Source organism: Tursiops truncatus, chromosome 14 (genome assembly GCF_011762595.2).
Source record: "Tursiops truncatus isolate mTurTru1 chromosome 14, mTurTru1.mat.Y, whole genome shotgun sequence".
In the NCBI taxonomy this organism is placed as follows: domain Eukaryota; kingdom Metazoa; phylum Chordata; class Mammalia; order Artiodactyla; family Delphinidae; genus Tursiops; species Tursiops truncatus.
The window spans coordinates 50,394,381-50,418,513 of NC_047047.1; the positions used below are offsets into that span (position 1 = coordinate 50,394,381).

Here is a 24,133-nt window from a genome sequence, read left to right on the forward strand (position 1 = left end):
TAATTTAAGTTTAGATAAGTAATTTTTTTGACTACTTAAGACTGTTTGGTTTTTAAATTATACTTCCTTCAAAAGGTTTAAGTGGAAGATTAAGAAACGTTTTGTAAGTGTACCTAGCATGGGGACTGGCATAAGGTAGGTGTTCAGTGTTGCTGCCTACCTTTTTAATATATTTTTCAACTTTGGCATTTGTTTATCCATATAGACTTCAGCCATGCAGTGATTTTTTTAAATGTTTGTGTTTAAAAACACAAAAAATCCAAATGGGGGGTGGGTCATTATGTTTTGCCTCTATTTTTTAATGTTTTACTCAGTGCTTTTTAATTCTACTACCAGAAAACAAAGGAGAATTTTCAGTTGTGCCTGCCTGTCTGCAACATACTTTTACAAATAAGGTATCTTTAGTAGTGGATTGACAGTAACTAAACCTTGTTTTAGTATTTGCTTGCTTCTAAACTGTTGCTTTCTCTATAAAGTACTCAAAAGGTGGTTATCAGGGTTTCTGTTTTTCTAACTACCTTTTAAATACTTAAGGAAAGATTGCATAGCAAAGCAGAGCCAAGATTAAAACATTTATGTATAATTGTTACTTGATTATTACAGCCACAAGGTTTTTAATTTCCCAGGGGCGCAATTTGTTTACTGTGCATCTTTGACTATTTTAATATCACTGTTATTAGTTCTACAGGAAAATGGAAAACTGGATGGTCAGTGAAGGAAAAGAGTTAAGTATGTTTTAGGTAGGATGAGGGAAGTTAACAGGAATTGATAGGCAGGCAGTACTAATTAGGAAGAGCTTCATTAGATAAGAGTTTAGTCAAAGGTGGGAGAAGATTCATGTGTCTAGCTGTTGAGGCACAGTAATCTCCAGAATATTAAACATGGGCTTTGGAGTTTCATTGCAACAGTATTCAGATCATTGCTCTGTATAACTTTGAAGAGATCAGTATTACCTGAGCCTCGGTTATCTTACCTGTAAAATGGGTGTGATTTACCCAGCTGGTTTCTAACTTTGTTTTTATAATAATGTTAGGTAAAGCACTTAGCATAGTTCCTGGTATTTGCATTAAGTGTTCAATCTATGCTGTTAAATCAGTTATGATCCTTGTAAAATGAGGGAATTGGGCAAAGTTAATATTGGTGCTTTTCCAGTTCCAATAGTTTGAAGTAAAGTTGTTGATAACAAGGTGGAAGGGGAAAACACGTCTTTGGGGTACTTTGTGTATCATGTTACTGATTTTATATTCTTGTAATCTTCATGAAAATCACACAGTAAGCATTACATAATCTTAAATCAGGACTATAATTTTAAAACCTTATCTTCAAATCTTACCCGTATTACCTGTTTTATATTAGCATCATGGTAATTGATGATTCTTTTCCCAAATACTGTCTGTAGTATGTTTGCTTTCAGATGATTCTAACCTAAACTATCACTGTTGCAGTTAAAAGTGATCCTGGAATATGTAGAATATGAAGTATTTTACCTAGAATTTTTATTAAAAATCTGATGCGTAGCAGAGGCACTGTTGATCTCTACGAAGTATAGTCTCGTATTTGCAAAGAGAAATGGTTCCTCCCTTTAAAACTGCTGTAATGATAACCTGAAAATAAATCTTAAACTTTTCTCAGTGATATTATGCAAGACAGTGTTTTCTTAAGGGGACATTTTGTTTATTCTGCATACTTAGTCTGCTTTATTGGTGAAGTCCTTGAAATCATTTACCCATGCTGTTTCTATTTTTGCGATACCCAAAACTATTTTCTCATCTAGGTGTTTCCTTATATTTCACACTGTGCATGGGTTTCTGGACTTCTCTGTACCTTTCATCATATTCAGTCTCTAGGGTACCAGTCCCTAGTCTGCTGAGCCAGTTTTACAGGCTGAGCCAAAATAAGAAAATGAAATGAGGCACAGTGACGGACTGGCTTAATCAGTTTTGTGAAAGTTCTGTTTTTTTACTTGTCTCTTGGTCTTACTTTTTCAGTTTTTGATTTCAAACCTGGTGCCTGGCTCCTCCCCTCCCGTTTTTCCTGCTATTTTTAAGGCTGTGTTGAATTCAGAATCCCAGTATTTCAAGAGAAATTTAATGGCGTCCTCCTGTTTCTTGCTACTCAGAAAGTCACCTGCAGAATCACCTGTGAGAGCTTGTTAGCGATGCGGAGGGTTAGGCCCTGCCCTAGAATCTCAATCAGAATCTTTATTTTAACATTATTTTCCTGGTATCTGTATGCACATTAGTTTTTGAAAACCACTACTGTAGTCCATCCTCTGGTTTTATTTATAAAAGGAGAACTTAACAAATATTCAATTCTTCCTGTGTTCAAAGGGCTGAGAATTAAGACAAAAACCTGTGTTCTGGATATGTTTAAAATTAGGGGAGACATGATTTGTCACAGTGAGTCCTGCAGTAAAGAGAGGAACAGGGTCCTTTGGGGTACGAGGGATTAGGCCTAGGAGGACTTCTCAGAGGAGCTGACCCTTGAGGTCTGCCAGGCCATCGAAGAAGAGAATAGCATTTCAAGCAGAAGGGCTAGCATATGGGGAGACAATAGAAGTGTGAAGATGGCATGTTTGGGATTTGCAAGTATACATCAGATCATGAGGTTCTAATGAGGTGAGACTGGATTGTAAATTTGTAAATTTTGCTTTTGTCCTAAAGGCAGTGATTATATGTTTTGAATGCATTGTGCCAGATGTGGTTCCAGACATTTCACTCAAGTTAATCACCCCATGTAGGTACCAATATATTATCACCTCCTTATAGACAAAGAATCACAATAAATCAGCAAATGCAGCCAGGGAGAGGAATAATCAATACAATGATGACAAATAGAGGTCAAGTTTGCTAAAAGCCTGAAAAATCCCCATTGGATTTGGCAACTAGATAACTGGCTAGCTTAGTTACTAAATGCAATTTTAACTGAAAGGTGCCTGCACATGTCAGATTAAGATGGTTTTAGGAAAGTATGGGGGTGGGGGTGAGGAAAGTATTGAATCCACATTACTCTTGAAAGTTTGTGAACGGAAGCAGAAACTTCGTGGTGTAGTGGACAGTGGGGCACTGGAGTCAGACCTGGATTTGAACTCTGGCTCTGCTACTTCTGTGTGATGCAGAGTAAGCTATGCTAAACTGTCCAAGGAAGCTTGTTTCCTTGTTCATAAATGGGATTAACACCTACTTCACAGGGTCGTTTTGAGGATTAATTATGTGTGAAATATCTGGAACACAGCAGATACTCCATAAAATGGAACTGTTAAGCTTAAGGGGACGTTTGTTTTTAAAGATGGTAATGTTTATAGGTTGAGAAGCTACAGCCAGGAGAGGTTGAAAATGAAGAGGCTCTATACGGATGGTAAAAGGTAATCCGTGGTTTTACAGCCTGTTGTGTCTAGTACTCACTCCACTTCTCAAAAGTGACACCCCCAGAATTTCCATCTGGAGGAGTTTAGAAACAATCTTAGGAAATGGGTGCTATCCAAGGAGGGAAAGTGGCGGAGCGGTGGAGGTGGTGGTGGGATGAATTGGGAGATTGGGATTGACACGTATACACTAATATGTGTAAAGTAACTAATAACCTGCTGTATAAAAAAATAAAATTCAAAAAAAGTGGGTGCTGAGGTTGATTTTTGCCTTAAATCTATGCGTATCAAGCCTGAGGTGATTTGGGAAAGGGCCGATGGAGATCCTGGGGCGCTTTAGCCTTTGCAGGCCTCCCTTGGCGCAGAAACTTGTTGCCGACGGCTCTCTGGCGACTCCCGCGCTCTTTAGGTTTCCTTACCACGCATGTGCCTGACGGTCTCGACCCATTTCCTCTGCGTGAGGCTTGCTGCGGGCCCTCCAAGCGTGTGCCCGCCTCCCTTCCCCCGCATCCGGAGACGAACCTGGCGGGTGCCCTGCGCACGCTCAGGAACCGGCGGACTGAGGCGCCTCCTGGCAACCGGACGCCAGCCTCGGCCTACGGAGCGAGGCGGCAGCAATGGACCAGCCAATCATGGCCATCGCCTCTGCCGCAGTAAGGGAAGAAGGGAGGCGGGGCGGCCTCGGTACCGCCTTCCTTCCCTGCCCTCCCACCTCCACAACAAAGTTCCCCTCACCGAGCTCCGCCCCAAGTCCCACCTCTTTCTAATCCCGGGCTCTGGCGCCACTCCGCTTCTCCCTACCTTCACGTCGGCGCCTGCGGTCCTTTCTTCCCGATAGGTATTTGAGTGCCACTCCGTTTGCTCTCCTTTTCCCTCGCTCTCCCTTATCCTTCACATTCGCCCTTTGTTTTCTGTGTTGTTCCCCCCCACCCCTTACCTGCTGCTAATTGCACTGGACAACTGTTTTAATAGGGTAATTAGATTTCTTTCATTTTCCCCTCTGCCGAGAGAATGCGTTTGTCCTTCCTTAGTCTATTGGACACGTTTTTGCCCTGCTTCCTACTTTAGTGTTTATAAAATATTTGAAAGTATCTTTGTTTAGTTTTTAAATAAATTTGGGCAAGGGATGTCTAGCCCGTCTTGTGTAAAGTGATTCACCCCTGAAGTGAATTGGAAGTGGGAGATAGGGGAAGTTGAGATCACCTGTCTTGGGCAAAACAAAACGGCAGCTGCCCATTATCTTCCTTTAGATGTATCATGTTTACTTCTCCCTTCTTCCCACCTCATTTCCTTGGTCCTAGGTAGAGGTGGAGACCTGTCTCGACCTGCCTGAAAAAGTTTGATTTCTGTGACTATATATGTGCAACAGAGAAGATTCAACATAAATCTAATAAAGGGAATGTATAGGAAGAAATTCAGACTTAGCAGTGCGTATGAAACAATGCTTTTTTAGAGAAATGCCTATATTTCACAGTAAAACTAAAACCCAAGGGTACTTGTAAGTGGCTATAAGTTGCTAGACAGGAATAATCAATTTTATCTGTTGACTGATTAGATTGTTTATTATTTTTAATGCCTTGTTGCTTGAGATAATCTATATTTCATAGTAATAACAAAAGTATTCTAAATGAAAGTAGAACTCAATATTTTAATGATTCTTACCTACTGCAAATAGCACAAAAGGAAAAAACTAAACAACCGTACAACCGTGTTCTGTTGACAGTGAAGCTGAAACAAATGTGGGATAATGAGTGGGTGTAACTATGGAAGACAAGAGCGTCCTTGGAAACTGAAGAATATCAAAATAATCTGCTTCTTAACTTGACAGATGAGATGTTAAAAATAAAAGCTGCCACTTACTGAGCCCTGGTTGTGGGTACGGGTTTTACAATGCCTTATTTTCATGCCAGGCCTGGTGCCTTTTTTTGTATTCCTAAGAGGAAGCTGAGGTTCATGAGGGTTAACTTACCTAGTGCTCCTAGCCAGTGGCCGAGCTGGAGTTCAAGCCCAAGTCATAGCATATGTAAATCCAGGAAATGGCAGTGTTCAACATTTGCCATATCGCCAGGAATTTGTATCCCAATATGCCATTAATTTGATGACTATACGTTTTTACCTTGAGCTCCCTGAGCCATAAATCTTAATAACAATTATACTAACACAATTTTGGGTTCATACAACTCTTTTCTTCCTAAGAGCACCAAATTTTGTCACCTCTAATTATTCTCATGACACCTGTGTGAGATGGGGATGTTTATTACTCTAATTTACCCAAAGGGAATTTAGTTGTTTAAAAAGCAATTAAGATCATAAAATAGTAATTTAAGGAAATATTACAGGCAAAATTTATCATTATGTAGCTTTTACTTTAATTCAGGCTGACCAGTTTGGTACTGGTATCCATTTCTTCAAGTACATGTTTTATAAGTGATATTTAACTTCCAGGGATCACTTCTAAAATGAATAAGCACATTTTATGTTTATTAATAGAAACCAAGCCAGAAGTCATCTTTTGAAAGAGAAGCATGGTGGAGAATAACATTAAGAGTATGTATATTTTCATCCTTTCCTATTCAAAGTATTCTCATTCTTATTAGTATTATAATCAGTCTAACCTGATTAAGTCACTAATACTTAATTTTAAGAAAACAATGGTTGTTCAAATCTACATGGGCCTTATTTCATATTTATAATTTTAGTATCAGCATATGACTGAGAAACTAACTTTAAATTTTGAATGCAGTAAAAGCTTGGAAGTAAAAACTCTAGGAATCCAGGTGTTTTACAGGATATCTTGATAAAGTCAACCTAGTTTATGACCTTGGTGAGATTACACAAGGAAGAAAAAGCATGCATTCTGGAAATGTGTTTGATTTTGGTTGTTATCTTACTTAGATAAAAAGTAAGAGTCTATGATAACTTTTGTTAACATGATCAGTGTATGAAAACAAGACGGTAATATACAAAAGAAAGATGACTGGAAGATCTGCCTCTCAAGATACATTGTTTCTATATGGCAGAAATATTTTCTGTTCACACCTTTCTATAACAGAGGGGCCTCAGGAGCTAAAGCCTCCTTGGAATTGAACTAATTTTAATGGTAGAACTGAGCTGAGTGCTCAGTGGGAAGATGGCCACAAAAGCAGCAGCAACTAAACTGTCAGGTCTGGCCATTCAGCCATACTGTGGCTGTGATTTGAAAGTACCAAACCTCTTATGGGACTAATTAGGCCATGTGTTCTGCCAATTCATCCTCAGTCTCGTGTTATTATCCTTTAGCTTCCCACTTGAGGGCTAGAAAGAAACACGTGGTATCTACTAAGAAGAAGTAGGATAACTTCTGTTTAGTCACGAAGCTTATCCTGAGGGGTCTCATGAGAGGCCTGACATTTACAGTCAAATTGAATCTCAAGTTTAAGTATCTCTGAAGCTGCTTTTTAAAAAGTTAAAACTTCAGCTATGGCCGTAACCCATTTGCTATAATTTAGCAATTGTCTCAGAAAGGAAATCATCGTGATTGTCTTGAAATATTGTTCTGGCGGGAGTGTTGACTCTATTTGATAGAATCTTATTAAACTGTAAAACAAAGAGAAATGCTACTTAGGAGTGACCTTTGCAAGAATGATGCTTTAAGAGATGTTAACCAGTTTACACACTGACTTTAAAAATGATGTCAATTCTCCACAGAACACTCCTAATCCTGGCACTTACCACTTGAAAACTTTTATTGAAGAATCTCTATCAAATCCAGTGATAGCAACATACAGTTTTAAAAATGAAGGAAGGAAAAAACCACCTCTTCTGCAAAGAAACGATCTGGTACTAAATGACCTTCCCCAGTACATGCCTCCTGACTCCTTGGACTTGTTAAAGAAGCACGTGGCCACCTACTCGTTTAAAGACAAACCACGGTCAAACCCCAGCACGCTGGTTTACAGAGATCAGGTAAAGCACTACTAGCAGCTGGCTTTGTATGGGAAAGCTACCAAGAGGCCCTGAGGAAAATATTCTCTATACTTAGAGTGTATCTTCCCCAGGAGAAACTGAAAACCTGTAGAATGCCTTATTTCATCCAGAAATCAAACAGAGGGCTGTCTCATTTGCAAATATATCCAGCAAGGTGTATCCCTGTGAGACCTCCTCAACCTAAAGTGAGTGCATGGGGAAATTTTTTTTCCCTCGCTGGGAACTGTTGGCAGGATTCCTCTGACTTGGGGTCTTATCTGTGATGGGCCCATGCTTCTGGTCTCTTCAAGCATTGATATGGTATGCCCTCTTCTTTTAAAGAGAAAACTTTGCCTTTCAGTCAGTAGTCCCCTTATTAGAGCGTGAGTATAACTATACACCATAGGGAAGCTTTTGCAAGAATTTCTTGTAGAAATGAGCACCCTGGTACCAGGAGGGTCAGGGTGTACTCTCAGCTCCACCAGTTCATGCGTCACATTGAGAATACAGAGAACTGCTTGCTTATAGCCCTGGGCTAGACTCTTCTGAGGGAAGATGTTCCTGACTTGGAAATATTTAAATAACAACACAAGAGCCCATAGATCAAGTACAGAGATAAATAGTGTAAGAGGAAATGCCAGGGGGTGGGATCGAAAGTCTGGAAGGCTCCCTGGATTGAGTAGGACTCAAGCTGGACCTTGGATAACATATGACATTCGTGTGACTCTTAATGGTTTGCTGTGAGCTTCCACATATATTCTCCTAGTAGTTCGTCACAGGCATTCTGTGACGAGATAGGCAAAACGGATGTTAATCCCCATTTTGCAGATGAGAAAACTGCGGTGAATAGAGATGAAGTAACTGGTTCTGAGGCACATAGCTAATAAAGAGCGGAGGCAGTACTTTTAACGGAGAGCTTCTGAGCCCCAATTTGGTGCTTTTCCCAGTCTACCTTGCGCCTCTGGCCTTGAATGAGGGGCAGGATTTCAGGGGGTGGAATCCAAGGGAGGCGTTTCACGGGAGGGGCAGAGCACTGTCTGGGGCCTGCCCAAGGGCCAGAGTTGGGACTTGGACTTTGTTATTTGGGACTTTGGGCCTTAATATCTCCCATTTATAAAGGAGCTAATAATAGTATCAGTCTTCGCCACCTTATCAGAATAATATGGTGATGACCTGAGAAGATGCATTGCCACAGGAGGTTGAATTAAATGGAAGGGGTATGGTTAGTAGGGTGGACAAGGAATCTTCAGCAGGATGAGCACGTGTTGTATCCAACCGTGAACCCTTCCTGCAGCTTTGCAAATTATAGCTTTGCGACAGGACAGGATGATAAACGTTCATGGGATAAATCTTATCCCGTTCAGTTCAGTGGCTGAATACAAACACTAAATCAGACTTTTATGACTTGGTGTCAGGTAAGCAGGCAACGTGTGAAATTGTTCTGGCCGCCTCCAATACAAAATCATTCTTCGTTAGCCTCCCTTGCCATTTACTTCTCTTCTGCTTCCTCTCTTCTGGCTTTTAGAGGTTTCTAAGGGTAGGCCCAGGCCCACTGCTGAAAGGAGAAAACATAGATGGTTGGTATTAGGCAAAATTTAAAGCTTTAAAAGACCAAAAGAGTGTGGCTTACCCAGAGGGATGGATAAAAACCTTCTGAAAACATACTTTTCCTGTTTCTTTCCTTCTCCTCTCTCTCCCTACCTCCCACAAAGGCTTGAGCTCCAGAAACTGGAAGAATTAAATGTTTTCCTAATTTTCTGTTTCAAAGGCATATAATAATATATTCACGAGAGAAGAGCTATTCAGATGTAACCCTGTTTAGTGACCAATAAAATTCATAATTCTGGTAAAGCAACTATACTCCAATAAAAATTAATTAAAAAAATAAAAGAAATCCCTGCCTATTCTAAGGCTATACACATATTCTCCTATGCTTTCTTCTAGAAACTTTATAGTTCTATCTTTTGCATCTAGGCATATGATCCTGCTTGCATTAAAGTGTATGAAGTGAAGGAGGAGAAAAAAATTCATAGTTCTGTTTTTTTAATAGCAGAACTCAGTAAAATAATAATTGGAATTCGAGGTAGATACAGTATACATTATTATTTATTAAGATAGAACAGCATTCTCAAGCGTCATGATTTTTAATAGAATATTCACATTATACCTTGTTAGTGCTGTCCTTCATTTGTAAGAAAGTTTTTACTATTTTTAACACCTTTATTCTGAAGCATGTAACTCAAGAGGAGAATCTATATCAAAGAATCATATGTGCATAGATATATTTATATTTATATTCACATTTGAATGTGCATGTGTGCATACTCATCTATATCTGGCTCTTTCCAAAGAGTATTTGGTATAGACCTACAACTTCTACAGTAATTTTTTTCTTATTAGAGAAATAATGTTTTTATTTTAGAATATATGTACAGAAGTGGGACTTTTCTCTCCATTATATAATTTTATGACCTGCTTTTTCCCAGTGTTGCAGTCATCCCAGTAACCCCTGTGTTACTCCACCTTATTTCTGGATGATTTTAGCTCCCTTTGCACCCTGTCACTCTTTTCCACTACTCCTGTCATAATTTCAGTACACGCGTAGATGATGATTTTCCAACAATCTGGCTTCTCAGTTCCTTGAACTCTCCTGCACTTCAGCCCTCACTCCTTAAATTTTTTTCAACACCAATCATTTCTACCCTCCTTAATTTCAGTTGCACGCATCCCACTCTGATCACTGTCCCCTGATCTTCTGCCTTACCCACTCTAGTGTCCCAACCTCAACAATTTTTCTGTTCTCACCCAGTCTACAATCCATTGATCTCACTGTTGCCCAAAAAATGAGTTTGCCTCCTGATGGGTGTCGAACCAAAAGATACAACTAAGCCAAAGAGAGGGAGGAGGAAGGATTTATTACTTGCAGCGAGTTAGGAGAAAACAGGTATCTTTCCCAAAGCAGTGTCTCCCCAACAGCAAAATTGGGGAAGTCTAAAGCTAAAGGTACATGCATATTCATGAGGGGGCTTGAGCAGAGGAGAATTCAGCGTAGGATCAGGGCAAAGGTCGACAGAGTCCAAGCTTTAGTTGATTGAAGTCAGGAGGGTCAGCATCATCCTATCCTCCACCTGGGTGGAGGCCTTAGTTCCTGCAGAACTCAAGGACGCGTATCCAGTTGTTACGTATATCCCTTGAGGAGGAGCTGGGACTCTGTTTTATTGCTGACCTATTGTTCCTTGACTGTTTTTCCTTTGTTCCTTCACTCCCTCACTTCCCTTAAGATCATTAATTACCGAGGCCAGGCTTAGATCACAAAATGGCTTAGGCCAAAAATGGCTTCTCTTATGTCAGGAAAGCCATGCCTCGTTCTCTTTCTCTGGGGACTCTCTACCCTATCTGCTTATACTAGCACCTTTCATTGCCTCTCAACTTTCAGTGCTTTCCTTCCTTTCAAAGCTTAAGTTAATCATTAGAGTTATTCCCTGCACACGCCCTCAATTCCCTGGCCCCTGATGGCTCATCTTACTTGTTTGGCAAAGCCACAACCCTGGTCAAATCTCTCTTCGAACTTTGAACCTGCATCTGTGTAACCAAATGACTAGTCTCATTTTAAATTCTTCACCTCCTGTGGGCCCAGAATGGACTTCCCTAGTCTGTTTACTCTCCCATTCTCCAGGGTAGCTTTCTCTCACATCTCCCCTCTTTCCAAACCCCTGACACCTCCTCCTCAATCTTCATTCTTGTTTTCCTCTTCTCAGCCTTTTGGCCGATTCAGCCCCTCTTCCCTGCCCTCTTCCTGTTGGAACGCCAGGCACACAACACTTCTTCCCCATCTACACTCACTCCCCGCTGATCTGATTCAGTCTCAAGGCTTTGAACACCAGTTATTTGTTTATAATTTCTGAATGTATATCTCCTGCCCAGCCTTCTCTGTTGAACTCCAGACTTGTATATCCAACTGCCTTTTTGACTTCTCCATTTTATGTCGAAATTTAGGGTTTCTCACCCTTGGCACTACTGACTCTTGGGTCAGGATAATTCTCTGTGGTAGGAGGCGGTTCAGTGCTTTGTAGGATGTTTAGCAGCATTTCAGGATAATTAGATGCCAATTAGCAATCCCCCGCTCCCCGTTGTAACAACTGAAACTGTCTGCAGACATTGTCCAAGTGTCCCCTGAAGAAGGGGGGAACCAAAAACCAAAAAAACACTCCTGATTGAGAACCTCGGGGTTCAGCTTTGTGATAGTCGGTGTGATCTCTGAGTGGCTGTTTTCAGGGCCAACAGGTTGATGGTGGATAGGCTTCATTTGTGACCTCATCTCTTGTGTCACCCCTCACTCTCATCCTGCCCCACTGGCCTCATCCTGGCTGCTTCTTGAATTTGCTACTCCCACTCTGACCTCAGGGTCTTTGCACTGGATGTTCCTTCATATGCTCTTATCCCAGACATCTGCATGGCTTATCCCCTCTCCTTCAAGTCTTTGTTCAAGTGTCACCTTCTCAATGAGCCTCATTTAAATTGACCACCTGACACTTCTGACCTTCCTACCCTGCTCTTTCATGGTTTCCATAGCACCTAGAGCCCTCAATATACTATATAATTTATTTGCACTTTGCATTTATTATTTGTTGTCTGCCTCCTTCCGTGAGAGTGAAGCTTCATGAGGACATGAATACTTACCCACTTTGTTCAGTGCTACATCTTCGCCTCTAGAACAGTGTCTGATGGTTAATATTTGTTGAATGCATGAACGAATTAATGATTGCTTACATTTCTGAAATCTGACTCGGCCTTACTCATTTTGGTTCCTTGGATGTGTGATTACCTTTGACTGTGTGTTGCTCGTTCCCACTGAAAGGTTGTTTTCATGAATTCCCTAAGATGAAAGCCTTTTTCCTTCAGAGAAGGTTTGCTTTTGGTTCTGCTAATACTTAGGGGAGCTACCAGTTTGGTGCCACTTGAAATACACTGCTTATGTATTCTTGGATCACTCTAGTGATGGGCATTTGGACTGAATCCATGAAAGGAACCAGCCCACGGTTACAGTGTCTCAAGGATGTGTTTCTTCCCCCTCTCCCAATTCTCCTTAGCACCAAGACAACTCTTTTTGCAGTCCCTAGCATTGGGGTGAGGTGGTAGGTTTGCTTTCAGGAAGTCCCCTTTTAGGGCCTCCAACTCCTGTTGGTAGGACTTCCATTAAATCAGCGACATTGATGGTCCAGGCTTTGGCTTCTGGATCCTTCTAGGGCTCTGAAGTTCACTCAAACCCAGCTCTGTTCCTCTGCTGAGTTTAGTCTGGACCAGCATACATCCTCTGAGCAAAACTGGGCCATTTGCCTGTCTGGTTTCTTGCTATCTCTTGGTTTGGGGGGTTTATATTCCTTATTGTCATCAATTTCATATCTTTTTAAAAGCTCTTGTCTATTTTTAATATTTCAACTCTCATTTCTGGTAGTTGTCTGCAGTGGGAAGTTTCATCATCCAAATAACCTAGCCTGCCATTAGCAGAAAGCAGAACTCTTTTTTCCCTTGGAAGTATATTGTGAATCTTTTCCACACCATCATGTATTCTCTACATCATTTTAAATAGCTGCATAGTATTCTACTGTAAGGACATAACCTAATACTAATACTGCATATTCAGTCATTTCCTGCTTTTAGTCAGAGAGTGGAGTTGTTGAGGAACGGGCATGTAGATAGCTAAGTCTTCTGAGATGCATTGCCAAAAATGCCCCACAGAAAAATTGTGCCCTAGTGCCACTCCACCTTGCAGAGTATAAGTCCAGGACCATTTAAAATGCACTGTTTATGTTTTCAACTGGAAACCTGGATCCAGTGATTTAAATGGGAAAGTTTAAAGCCTGAGCTTGAAATCAACATGGTAGGGGAGTTTCAGAGCAACCCAAAGTCAAATAAGTCAGTGCCAGAGTTTCCCTACAATGAACAGGGCGAGGAGAAGATAGTGACTCTGCCCCAGTCTGTAGGCAATGAGTCAGTACTGGCCAAGGTCAGCCAATGCAGAAGAGTAGAGTGCTATCAGGTAGTGAAGCTGCAAGGGAGTTTCAAGAAACACCGACCACTAACTGCATGGCTTCAACACTCTTGCATCAAAGGGTAAAAATGAGTCATGCTCTCTTATAATGCAATTGAAATGGACATTCTGGTTTAAAAATGAGCAGAGGCATCAAAAAAAAACTATTAGTTCTAAATGAATTTGGTGAAGTTGCAGGGTACAAGATTAATATACAGAAATCTGTTGCTTTTCTATACTCTAATAATGAAAGAGAAAGCAAGAAGACAATCTCAGTTAAAATCACAGCAAAAATAATAAAATACCTAGGAATAAACTTAACCAAGGAGGTGAAAGGCCTATACTCTGAAAACTATAAAATACTGATGAAACAAAATTGAAAGTGATACAAAGAGATGGAAAGATATTTCACATTCATGGCTTGGAAGAGTTAGTATGGTTAAAACGTCCATACTTCCCAAAGAAATCTACAGATTTAATGTAATCCCTATGAAAATACCCATGACATTTTTCATATAACTAGAACAAATAATCTTAAAATTTATACGGAACCACAGAAGACCCTGAATAGCCAAAGCAATCTTGAGATAAAAGAACGAAGCTGGAATTATGACTCTCCCTGACTTCAGACTATACTACAAAGCTATAGTGAGCAAAACAGCATGGTACTGGCACAAAAACAGACACATAGATTAATGGAACAGAATAGAGAGCCCAGAAGCAAACCCACGCACTTACGGTCAGTTAAGCTATGACAAAGGAGGCAAGAATATACAATGGGGAAAAGACTGTCTCATCAGTAAGTGCTGCTGGGAAAACTGGGCAGCTACATCTGAAAGAATGAAATTAGAACATTTTCCCACATCATATACAAAAATAAGCTCAACGGATTAAAGACCTAAATGTAAGACCAGAAACCATAAAACTTCTAGAACAAAACATAGGCAGAACACTCTCTGACATAAATTGCTGCAATATTTTTTTGGATATGTCTCCTGAGGCAAAGGAAACTAAAGCAAAAATAAACAAATGGGACCTAATTAAATTTAAAAGCTTTTGCACAGCAAAGGAAACCATCAACAAAATGAAAAGACAACCTACTAAGTGGGAGAAAATATTTGCAAATGATATAACCAATAAGGAAGGTGTTAGTATACAAAATAGATAAACAGTTCACACAACTCAATATAAAAAAAAAAAACAAACCCAAAACCAAGACAATTAAAAATGGTAGAAGACCTGAATAGACATTTTTCCAAAGAAGACATACAGATGGCCAGCAGACACATGAAAAGATGTTCAACATTGCTAATGATCAGAGAAATGCAAATAAAAATGAACAAATGATACGAGCTAGCAATTCACAAAGAGATATACCAGTTGCTAAAAAACATCAAGTGATGCTTGGCTTCCACTAATTATTAAATAATTACAAAAGAACAAAAGCAGGTAGACACAATTTTTTGCCTGTCAGATGATCAACAATTTAAGTTGGATGATACCCATTATATTGGCAAAGGGAGTACAGAAAGAGATATTCTGTATGCATACAAATTGTTGCAAGTATTTTGGAGGGTGGTTTGACGATTCTTGTTCATATTTTAAATGCACATAGGGACCATTCCACTGTGAGGACTTTACCCTAAAAATGGTCTTTTTAAAAAATATATTAATTTTATTTATTTAATTTCTTTATTTTTTTGGCTGCGTCAGGTCTTAGTTGCAGCATGCGGGATCTTTCGCTGCTGCGTGCGGGCTTCTCTAGTTGTGGTGTGTCGTCTTCTCTCTAGTTGTGGCGTGGGTTTTTTTTTTCTCTCTCTAGTTGTGGCGCACTGGCTCCAGGCACACCTGGGCTCTATAGTTTGTGGCACACAGGCTCTCTCCTTGAGGCACGCAAGCTCAATAGTTCCTACAAATAGTCTTATGAAAGTACAGTGAGATATTTATATAAAATACTGCAGCATTGTTCATAAATTTATCTAACTAGAGGGCTAGTTGTATAATGCTACAACCATACAATGCTGTGCTACCATTAAAAATAATGAGGTATATCTATCTGTGTTGGTATGGCAACACCTCCAAGATATATTATTAAATGAAAAAAGGAACAGACCAATATTTACAGCATAATCCCATTTGTAAAAATAAAAATAAATATATATACGATGTTAAATGCATACTTGTTTTCTTGGGTGTTACTTAAGCAATCATTAACAGTGGTTTCCATTAAGGAAGCAGAGGTTAGGTTGGGGGCAAAGAGACTTACCTTTAATTTTTTTTTCTTTCTGTAGATTTGACTTGTTTTCAGTGTGCAAGTAATAGTCTTTTCATTCATGTTCATTTGTAGAAATCAAAAAATTTTCCAACTAATATTTTTGCTATTATTTCTTTTCATTTTCCATTTTAAAACTTATTCACTTCCTAGGCTAGAGACATTTCAATGAAAAGCACAATTAAACAAAATTTAAAATTGCCTCAAACTTCTGTCTAGGTTAGCTTCAGCATTGTCTTAGAAGATGAAACTTATGTGAAAAGAAACAAATGTGGTGATTCTGCCCACCCCTCCCCACCTCCCAGTATCTGTTTTAGGTCAAAAGGAGGTAGGTGGGATGGAGTGGCACCTCTATTAACTCAGAGAATGAATCCAAGGATCCATTTCAATGTGTTCAAAAGACATCCTTGAACAGCTGATTGGGAGATGACGGTTGAGAAAATCTAACCGGTTCATTGGTTTTTGTTAGCTGTGTTCATAGCTGTGATCAAGTATCTCTGAAGACATGGTTATTTGCAAAGTGCTCCATGGTAAAATAATGGCTGAAAGAATGAATTTTCAACAGGATGGTTTTTCATTGAGCGAGGTGTCAACAGAGAGAAATTTTGTGCCTAGGAGGGGGCTGGCAGGTAATACTTCAGGGAACTGAAGACTTAAGTGTTAGAATAATGAAGAGCAAAGCATAGATAAGATGGAACAATTCATCATGCAATTAAATGAAAAAAAAGTGGTGCTCATGGGCTTCCCTGGTGGCGCAGTGGTTGAGAGTCTGCCTGCCGATGCAGGGGACATGGGTTCGTGCCCCAGTTCGGGAGGATCCCACATGCCGCGGAGCGGCTGGGCCCCTGAGCCATGGCCACTGAGCCTGCGCGTCTGGAGCCTGTGCTCCGCAACGGGAGAGGCCACAACAGTGAGAGGCCCCCGTACCTCAAAAAAAAAGAAAAAAGAATGGTGCTCAAAGTTGGCTCATTTAGCAGGTATTATTTGAGGATGAACTCTCATAGAGCAACTGCAAGGCAGAGCAGTGATTGTCACAAGTAAATTTGTGAAGAGAATGGTAAATGAAAGTGAATCTGAAAGACGGATACAGAAGACATCTCAGGGACTGGGACTCACATAGTTTCTGGAGCCGATGAAAATTACAGGATGCTGGTAAGAACAACATCATTGGTACCATTAGGCAGGCATCTTTCTGAGAGAGTCCAATGCTGTCTATTTCTCAGACCATAAAGTTGTCTGGGTGGTGAGTCACTGATACTTCCACATGAAGCAAGAGACCATTTCTCAAAGAAGAAGACACACTGGATGAAATTTCCACCAGTAGTACCTAAAAATATTGTACCTGACAGTCTTTTGGCTGCATTCATCTTATGAGTATCCTGGTAGGATTTCTAATGGACTGAAAAATCCACCGTAGAAGAGACTGTCTCTCTGCCCGTTGTGAAACATTGCAAACTACCTGGGTGGCTCCACTATCCTTGGGTCTGTGGATATTAGCCCTGAGGTAAGGGAAATAAGGGAGTGTCAGGAACTGGTAAGCACAGAGAGTGGGATGTGTGAAGGAAGGGAGGGAGGGAAGGAAAGAGAATGAGAAGCCAGGGGAAGACTGACCGGACCTCCAGAACTTCCTATGTTCAAGGAGCTGGCAGGGAGGAGTTATATTACCGAATCCTGGAAAGAATCCTTCTCAAAATGGAAGGATTCTACAGTGTTCCTCCTTCTTAGAATCCCTCTCTTGCCTCCCTCAAGGAAGTCTTACCTTCCTTAAAACCCCACTCAAATCTCACTGTCTTTACCATCTTTAGATCCCCCAGTTGGATTTATTTATTTAATTATTTCCCCCAGCGTTATTGAGGTGTAATTGACAAATAAAACCGAATATATTTAAGGTGTACAACATGATGATTTGTTTTATATATATGTATGTATGTATGTATGTATATATATATATATATACAAACACACACACACATATTGTGAAATGATTACCACAATCAAGTTAATTAGCACATCCATCACCTCACACAGTTACCATTTTGTGTGTGGGTGTGTGTGTGTGATAAGAGCACATAAGAATGGGGACTTCCCTGGCAGTCCAGTGATTAAGACTCCACACTTCTACTGTGTGGGTTCGATCCCTGGTTGTGGAACTAACATCCCACATGCCATGCAACGCAGCCAAATAATTAAAAGAAAAACAAGAAAACAAAGCCATAAAGCACATAAGATCTGTCTTAGCAATTTTCAAGTATACAATACAGTATTATTAGCTGTAGTCACCATGCTGTACATTCTATCTCCAGAACTTATTCATCTTATAATAAAGTTTGTACCTTTTGACCAACATCTCCCCATTTCCACCACCTGCCAGTCTGGGAACCACCATTTTACTCTCTGTTTCTATGAGTACAACGCTTTTAGATTGCACATATAAGTGTTACAAAATGGTATTTGTCTTTCTCTGGCTTATTCAACTTGGCATAATGTTCTCCAGGTTCATCCATGTTGTTGCAAATGGTAGGCTTTCCTTCTTTTTTATGGCCGAACAACATTCCAATATAGTATATGCATTAAGGGAATATATATCACATTTTCATTATCCATTCATCCATGGATGGGCGCCTAGGTTATTTCCATAGCTCGGTTATTGTGAATAATGCTGCAGTGAACATGGGACTGCAGGTATCTCTTCCAAATATTGATTTTGTTTCCTTCAGATATATACCCAGAGGTGGGATTGCTAGATCATATGGTAGTTCTGTTTTTATTTTTTGAGGAACCTCCATACTGTTTTCCATAATGGCTATACAATTTTATATTCCCACCAAAGTGCACAAGGGTTCCCTTTTCTCCACATCCTCACCAACACTAGTTATTTCTTGTCTTTTTGATAATAGCCATTCTAACTGGTGTGAGGTGATATCTCATTGTGGTTTTGATTTTCATTTCCCTGATGATTAGTGATGTTGAGCACCTTTCCATGTACTTGTTGGTCATTTGTATGTCTTCTATGGAAAAATGTCTCTTCAGGTCTTTTGCCCATTTTTAAATTTGATTACTTGTCTTTTTGCTGTTGAGTTGTATGAGTTCCTTATATATTTTGGATATTAACACCTTATCAGATATATGGTTTGCAAATATTTTCTCCCATTCCTTAGGTTGTCTTTGCATTTTATTGATTGTTTCCTTGGCTATACTTTGATGTAGTCCCACTTGTTTATTTTTGCTTTTGTTGCCTGTACTTTTGGTGTCATATCTAAAAAAATCATTGCCGAGACCAATGTCAAGGAGATTTTTCTATATGTTTTCTTTTAGGTGTTTTATCATTTCATATGTTATGTTTAAGTATTCAATCATTTTGAGTTAGTATTTGTGCATGAAATAGGGTTTAGTTTTGTTCTCTTGCATGTGGATATCCAGTCTCCCCAGTACCATTTATTGAAGGGACTATCCTTTCCCTATTGTGTATTCTTGGTGCCCTTGTCAAAGATTAGTTGACTGTTTCTGTGTGGATTTATTTCTGGGCTCTCTATTTTGTTCCATTAATCTATGTGTCTGTTTTTATTCTGGTATCATACTGTTTTGATTACTGTAGCTCTGCAATATAGTTTGAAATCAGGAAGTGTGATCCCTCCAGCTTTGTTCTTCTTTCTCAAGATTGCTTTGACTATCTGGGACTGTTTGTGGTTCCATACTGAATTTAGGATTGTTTCTTCTATATCTTTGAAAAAATGCTACTGGGATTTTGATAGGGATTGCACTGAATCTGTAGATTGCTTTGGATAATATGGATATTTTAACAATATTAATTCTTCTAATCCATAAACATGGGATATCTTTCCATTTATTTGTGTCTTCTTCAGTTTCTTTCATCAGTGTCTTATAGTTTTCAGTGTACAGATCTTCCATCTCCTTAGTTAAATTTATTCCTAAGTATTTTATGTTTTGATGCTATTTATTGTAAGTGAGACTGTTTTCTTAATTTCTTTTTCAGATACTTCATTGTTAGTGTATAGGAACTCAACTGATTTTTGTATGTTGTTTTTGTATCCTGCAACTTTACTGAATTTCCTTATTAGTTCAAACAGTTTTTTGGTGGAGTCTTTAGAGTTTTTTATATATAAGATTATGTCATTTGCAAACAGGGACAGTTTTACTTCTTCCTTTCCAATTTGGTTGCCTTTTATTTCTTCTTCTTGCCTAATTACTCTGGCTAGGACTTCCAGTACTATGTTGAATAGGAATGGAGACATAGGCACCCTTGTCCTGTTCCTGACCTTAGAGGAAAAGCTTTTAGCTTTTCACCATTGAGTATGTGATGTTAGCTGTTGGTCACCCAGTTGGGTTAATCTCTCCCTATCCCCGACATCTCCAATCTTTTTTTTAGTGTCGATTATAGTGTTTTATATTAGCATTGTTTATGTATTATGAGAACACTCCTGTATTCCCCACCATACCTAGCACAGTTCTTTACCAACAGAGCAGGCTCACTAATTGGTGATCAGTTGGGTTTGTTGAATCTAGTACATTTAAAATATGATTAATTGTACAGCATTTTCCTCCATACCACTGTAGGCATACTGTCATAATATTCACCATGAAAAGTGAATAGCTGTTGAGTGTTTTGAAACTCTACCTTTGAAAGTGTACCTTTTCCACTCTCAAAATAGAAAATAAATTATATAATGTTGCATGGTAATAAAATAAAGGATTATGAATGATAGATAATAAAGTGAGTTTGAGACCTGTATTAATCTATTATTGGTGTCCTTGTCCATTCTGTGTAGTCAGTTCAGCTTTCGCCAGGACAATATGAGCTAATTCCTGCACCAGTTCCCAAGCATGCTTCCAGGTAATTATATACTTATTAAATTGCTTTTACTAATTTCACTCATGCCTTTCTATTTACATGCTTAACCACCAACACTAATGACTTTTTTTTTTTTTTTTGGCTACGTTGGGTCTTCGTTGCTGTGCATGGGCTTCTCATTGCTGTGGCTTCTCTTGTGGAGCCTGGGCTCTAGGCGCATGGGCTCAGTAGTTGTGGTGCGTGGGCTCTAGGGCACACGGGCTTCAATAGTTGTGGTGCTCAGGCTTAGTTGCTCTGCGGCATGTGTGATATTCCAGGACCAGGGATCTAACCTGTGTCCCCTGCACTGGCAGATGGATTCTTAACCACTGCACCACCAGGGAAGTCCCAACACTAATGACTTTTAAACCTCATTTATGCCCATCATATTAGATTAGCATTTTAAAAAATATTTATTATTTATTTATTTGGTCGCACTGGGTCTTAGTTGCGGCTTGCCGGCTCCTCAGTTGCAGCACATGGGCTCCTTAGTTGCGGCAGGTAGGCTCCTTAGTTGTGACTGGCGAGCTCGTTAGTTGTAACACGTGGGCTCCTTGTTGTGGTATGTGAACTCTTAGTTGTGTCATGCATGTGGGATCTAGTTCCCTGACCAGGGATCGAACCTGGGCCCCCTGCACTGGGAGCACAGAGTCCTATCCACTGTGCCACCAGGGAAGTCCCCAGATTAGCATTTTTAAATATTTAATGAGAGACAGGGAATATGTTAAAGATCCTCACATTAAAAAAAAATAAATTTAGAAGATCATATCTTTTTTTGTTTTTTTAATATAGGAGCTTTGTATTTCGTTCTACAGTTCAAAGGTTTCCAACAGGCTGCTTCACTCCTGTAAGTATGTTGGTAGACAATTAACTCATGATGAATTTGATGTTTAAAATATGCCATGATTCCTTTTTTTTTTTTTTTTTGCGGTACGCGGGCCTCTCACTGTTGTGGCCTCTCCTGTTGCGGAGCCCAGGCTCCAGACGCGCAGGCTCAGCGGCCATGGCTCAAGGGCCCAGCCGCTCCGCGGCATGTGGGATCTTCCCGAACCGGGGCACGAACCCGTATCCCCTGCATCGGCAAGCGGACTCTCAACCACTGCGCCACCAGGGAAGCCGGAATTAAATACTTTTGAGACTATAAAACCAGGAGAAAATATATTAGCATATATCTAATTTTAGGATAAGGCTGATTTCTGAGATAACAGCAGTGGATGAATTGCAAAGGAAAAGAAGTCTTAGATTTGATTACATAGCATTTTGAATTTTTTGTACATCAGGGAACAAACTGTAAACAAAGTTATTAATAGGCAAATGTGAATTAGGAAAAGTATTTTCAACATACATGGCAGATAAATGGTTAATGGCCTTATCTGAAATTCTCTTGATGATTTATAGGAAAAACACCAATAGAAAAGTAAAACGGATGAAGGCAGTGAATAGACAATTCATAAAATAAGAAATTCAGATATCCAGTAAAGGTGAAAAAATTTTTATTTCACTAATACTTAAGTGTGAGAAACTAAAAAGCTAATTGAAAACCTCTGTATGTGGGTGGTGTGGTGGGCTAAATAATAGACCACAAAGATGTTCCCATGTCCTAATGCCCAGAACGTATAAATGTTACCAGATGGCAAAAACTTTGCAGATGTGAGTATGTTAGGCATCTTGAGATGGAAAAATTATCCCGGATTATCCAGTGGGCCCTAAATGCAATCACAAATGTCCTTATAAAACAGAGGCAGAGGGAAATTTAAGAAAGGAGGAGAAAGCAATGTGACCAGGGAGGTGGAGATTTGAGTGATGCGGCCAAAAGCCAAGGAAGGCGGCACCACCAGAAGCTGGAAGAGGAAGGGAATGGATTCTAACAGCCTCCAGAGGGACCACAGGCCTCTCGACGCCTTGATTTTAGCTCAGTGACATTGATTTGGGACTTCTGGCCTCTAGGACTATGAGAGAGTAAAATTCTGTTGTTTTAAGCCACCAACTTTCTGGTAATTTGTTATAGCAGCCACAGGAAACTAATACAGGTGGGGATTATTTCCAGGTGGATTTCACAGTAGACTGATAAGATGAGGACTGGCTTTTCCTCTCTGTAGCTCATAAATGTTTGTATCTGTTAGGCTTTCTCTTTTGAACTTCTCAGTTGCTTCAGAATGACTCCTCAGCCTCCTGCCTAGGCTATCAGCTGGTTGCCAGTGTTCTGGTTACTGAGTGGGGGAACGGGCTGTGCTGGGGTGGTGGTGTCTCACCATTCATTGTGCAGAAGTTCTCTCTCTCTTTTTTAATTGAAGTATAGTTGATTTACAATATTTTGTTAGTTTCAGGTATACAGCAAAGTGATTCTGTTTTTTATATATATATATATATATTTTCAGATTATTTTCAGTTACAGGCTATTACAAGATATTGCATATAGTCCCTGTGCTATACAGTAAATCCTTGTTGCTTATCTGTTTTATGTGTAGTAGTTTATATCTATTAATCCCATACTCCTACTTTATCCTCCCCTCCACCTATGGTAACCATAAGTTTGTTTTCTATGTCTATTCCTGTTTTGTATATAGATTCCCTTGCATTATTTTTAAGATTCTACATGTGAGTGATATCGTATGGTATTTGTCTTTCTCTTTCTGACTTCACTTAGTATGATAATCTCTAGGTCCATCCATGTTGCTGCACATGGCAATATTTCATTCTTTTTTATGGCTGAGTAATATTCCATTGTATATATACATACCACATCTACTTTGTCCATTCATCTGTTGATGGGCATTTGAGTTGTCTCCATGTTTGCCTGTTGTAAATAGTGCTGCTATGAAAATTGGGGTGCATGTATCTTTTCAAATTAGAGTTTTCATGTTTTCCAGGTATGTGCTCAGAGATGAGGTTGCTGGATGGTATGGTAACTCTATTTTTAGTTTTTTAAGGAACCTCCATACTGTTCTCCATAGTGGCTGCACAAATTTACATTCCTACCAACGGTGTAGGAGGATTCCCTTTTCTCCACATCCTCTCCAGCATTTGTTATTTGTAGACTTTTTAAAAAAAATTTTATTTATTTATTTATGGCTGTGTTGGTCTTCGTTTCTGTGCGAGGGCTTTCTCTCGTTGTGGCAAGCGGGGGCCACTCTTCATCGCGGTGCGTGGGCCTCTCACTGTCGCAGCCTCTTCTTTTGCAGAGCACAGGCTCCAGGCGCGTAGGCTCAGTAATTGTGGCTCATGGGCCCAGTTGCTCCGCGGCATGTGGGATCCTCCCAGACCAGGGCTCGAACCCGTGTCCCCTGCATTAGCAGGCAGACTCCCAACCACTGTGCCACCAGGGAAGCCCTATTTGTAGACTTCTGATCATGGTCATTCCTACCAGTGTGAGGTGATACCTCATTGTAGTTTTGATTTGCAGTGATGCTGAACATCTTTTCATGTGCCTGTTGGCATGTGCCTGCCTATGTCTAGAAGTTCTCTTAATTCCTGTTTTCAGTAAAAGCCCCTGTCCTAACAGTGCCTGGGGCTCCTGGGTCCAGATCTCTGGCTCAGTCTCCCTGGAAATGAAAACCTCCGTCTCCTACAGGGATGAGGGAAGGGTAGCTACCTGACTGCTGGGAGTAGGTAGGTAGGGACCTGGGGAAAAGACACTCAGTCAATCTTCCTGCTTTCAGCCTTACCCTCACC

General features: G+C 40.0%; 1 protein-coding gene across 2 annotated transcripts in view; it reads left to right on the plus strand.

Annotated features, from left to right (window-relative positions):
• Positions 1 to 61: 61 nt before the first annotated feature.
• The window catches only part of STPG4 (sperm-tail PG-rich repeat containing 4), a 42,689-nt gene continuing 18,617 nt past the window's right edge, over positions 62 to 24,133 (plus strand). Inside the window, exons 1-5 of one of the 2 annotated variants that reach the window (XM_073791386.1) lie at positions 62 to 4,017; positions 5,855 to 5,911; positions 7,052 to 7,309; positions 20,400 to 20,464; positions 21,254 to 21,308. In XM_073791386.1, coding sequence (XP_073647487.1) covers positions 3,982 to 4,017; positions 5,855 to 5,911; positions 7,052 to 7,309; positions 20,400 to 20,464; positions 21,254 to 21,308 — 471 coding nt within the window. In that variant the 5' untranslated portion in view covers positions 62 to 3,981. The remainder of the gene's footprint in view (positions 4,018 to 5,854; positions 5,912 to 7,051; positions 7,310 to 20,399; positions 20,465 to 21,253; positions 21,309 to 24,133) is intronic. The other variant, XM_073791385.1, reaches the window with a different exon arrangement.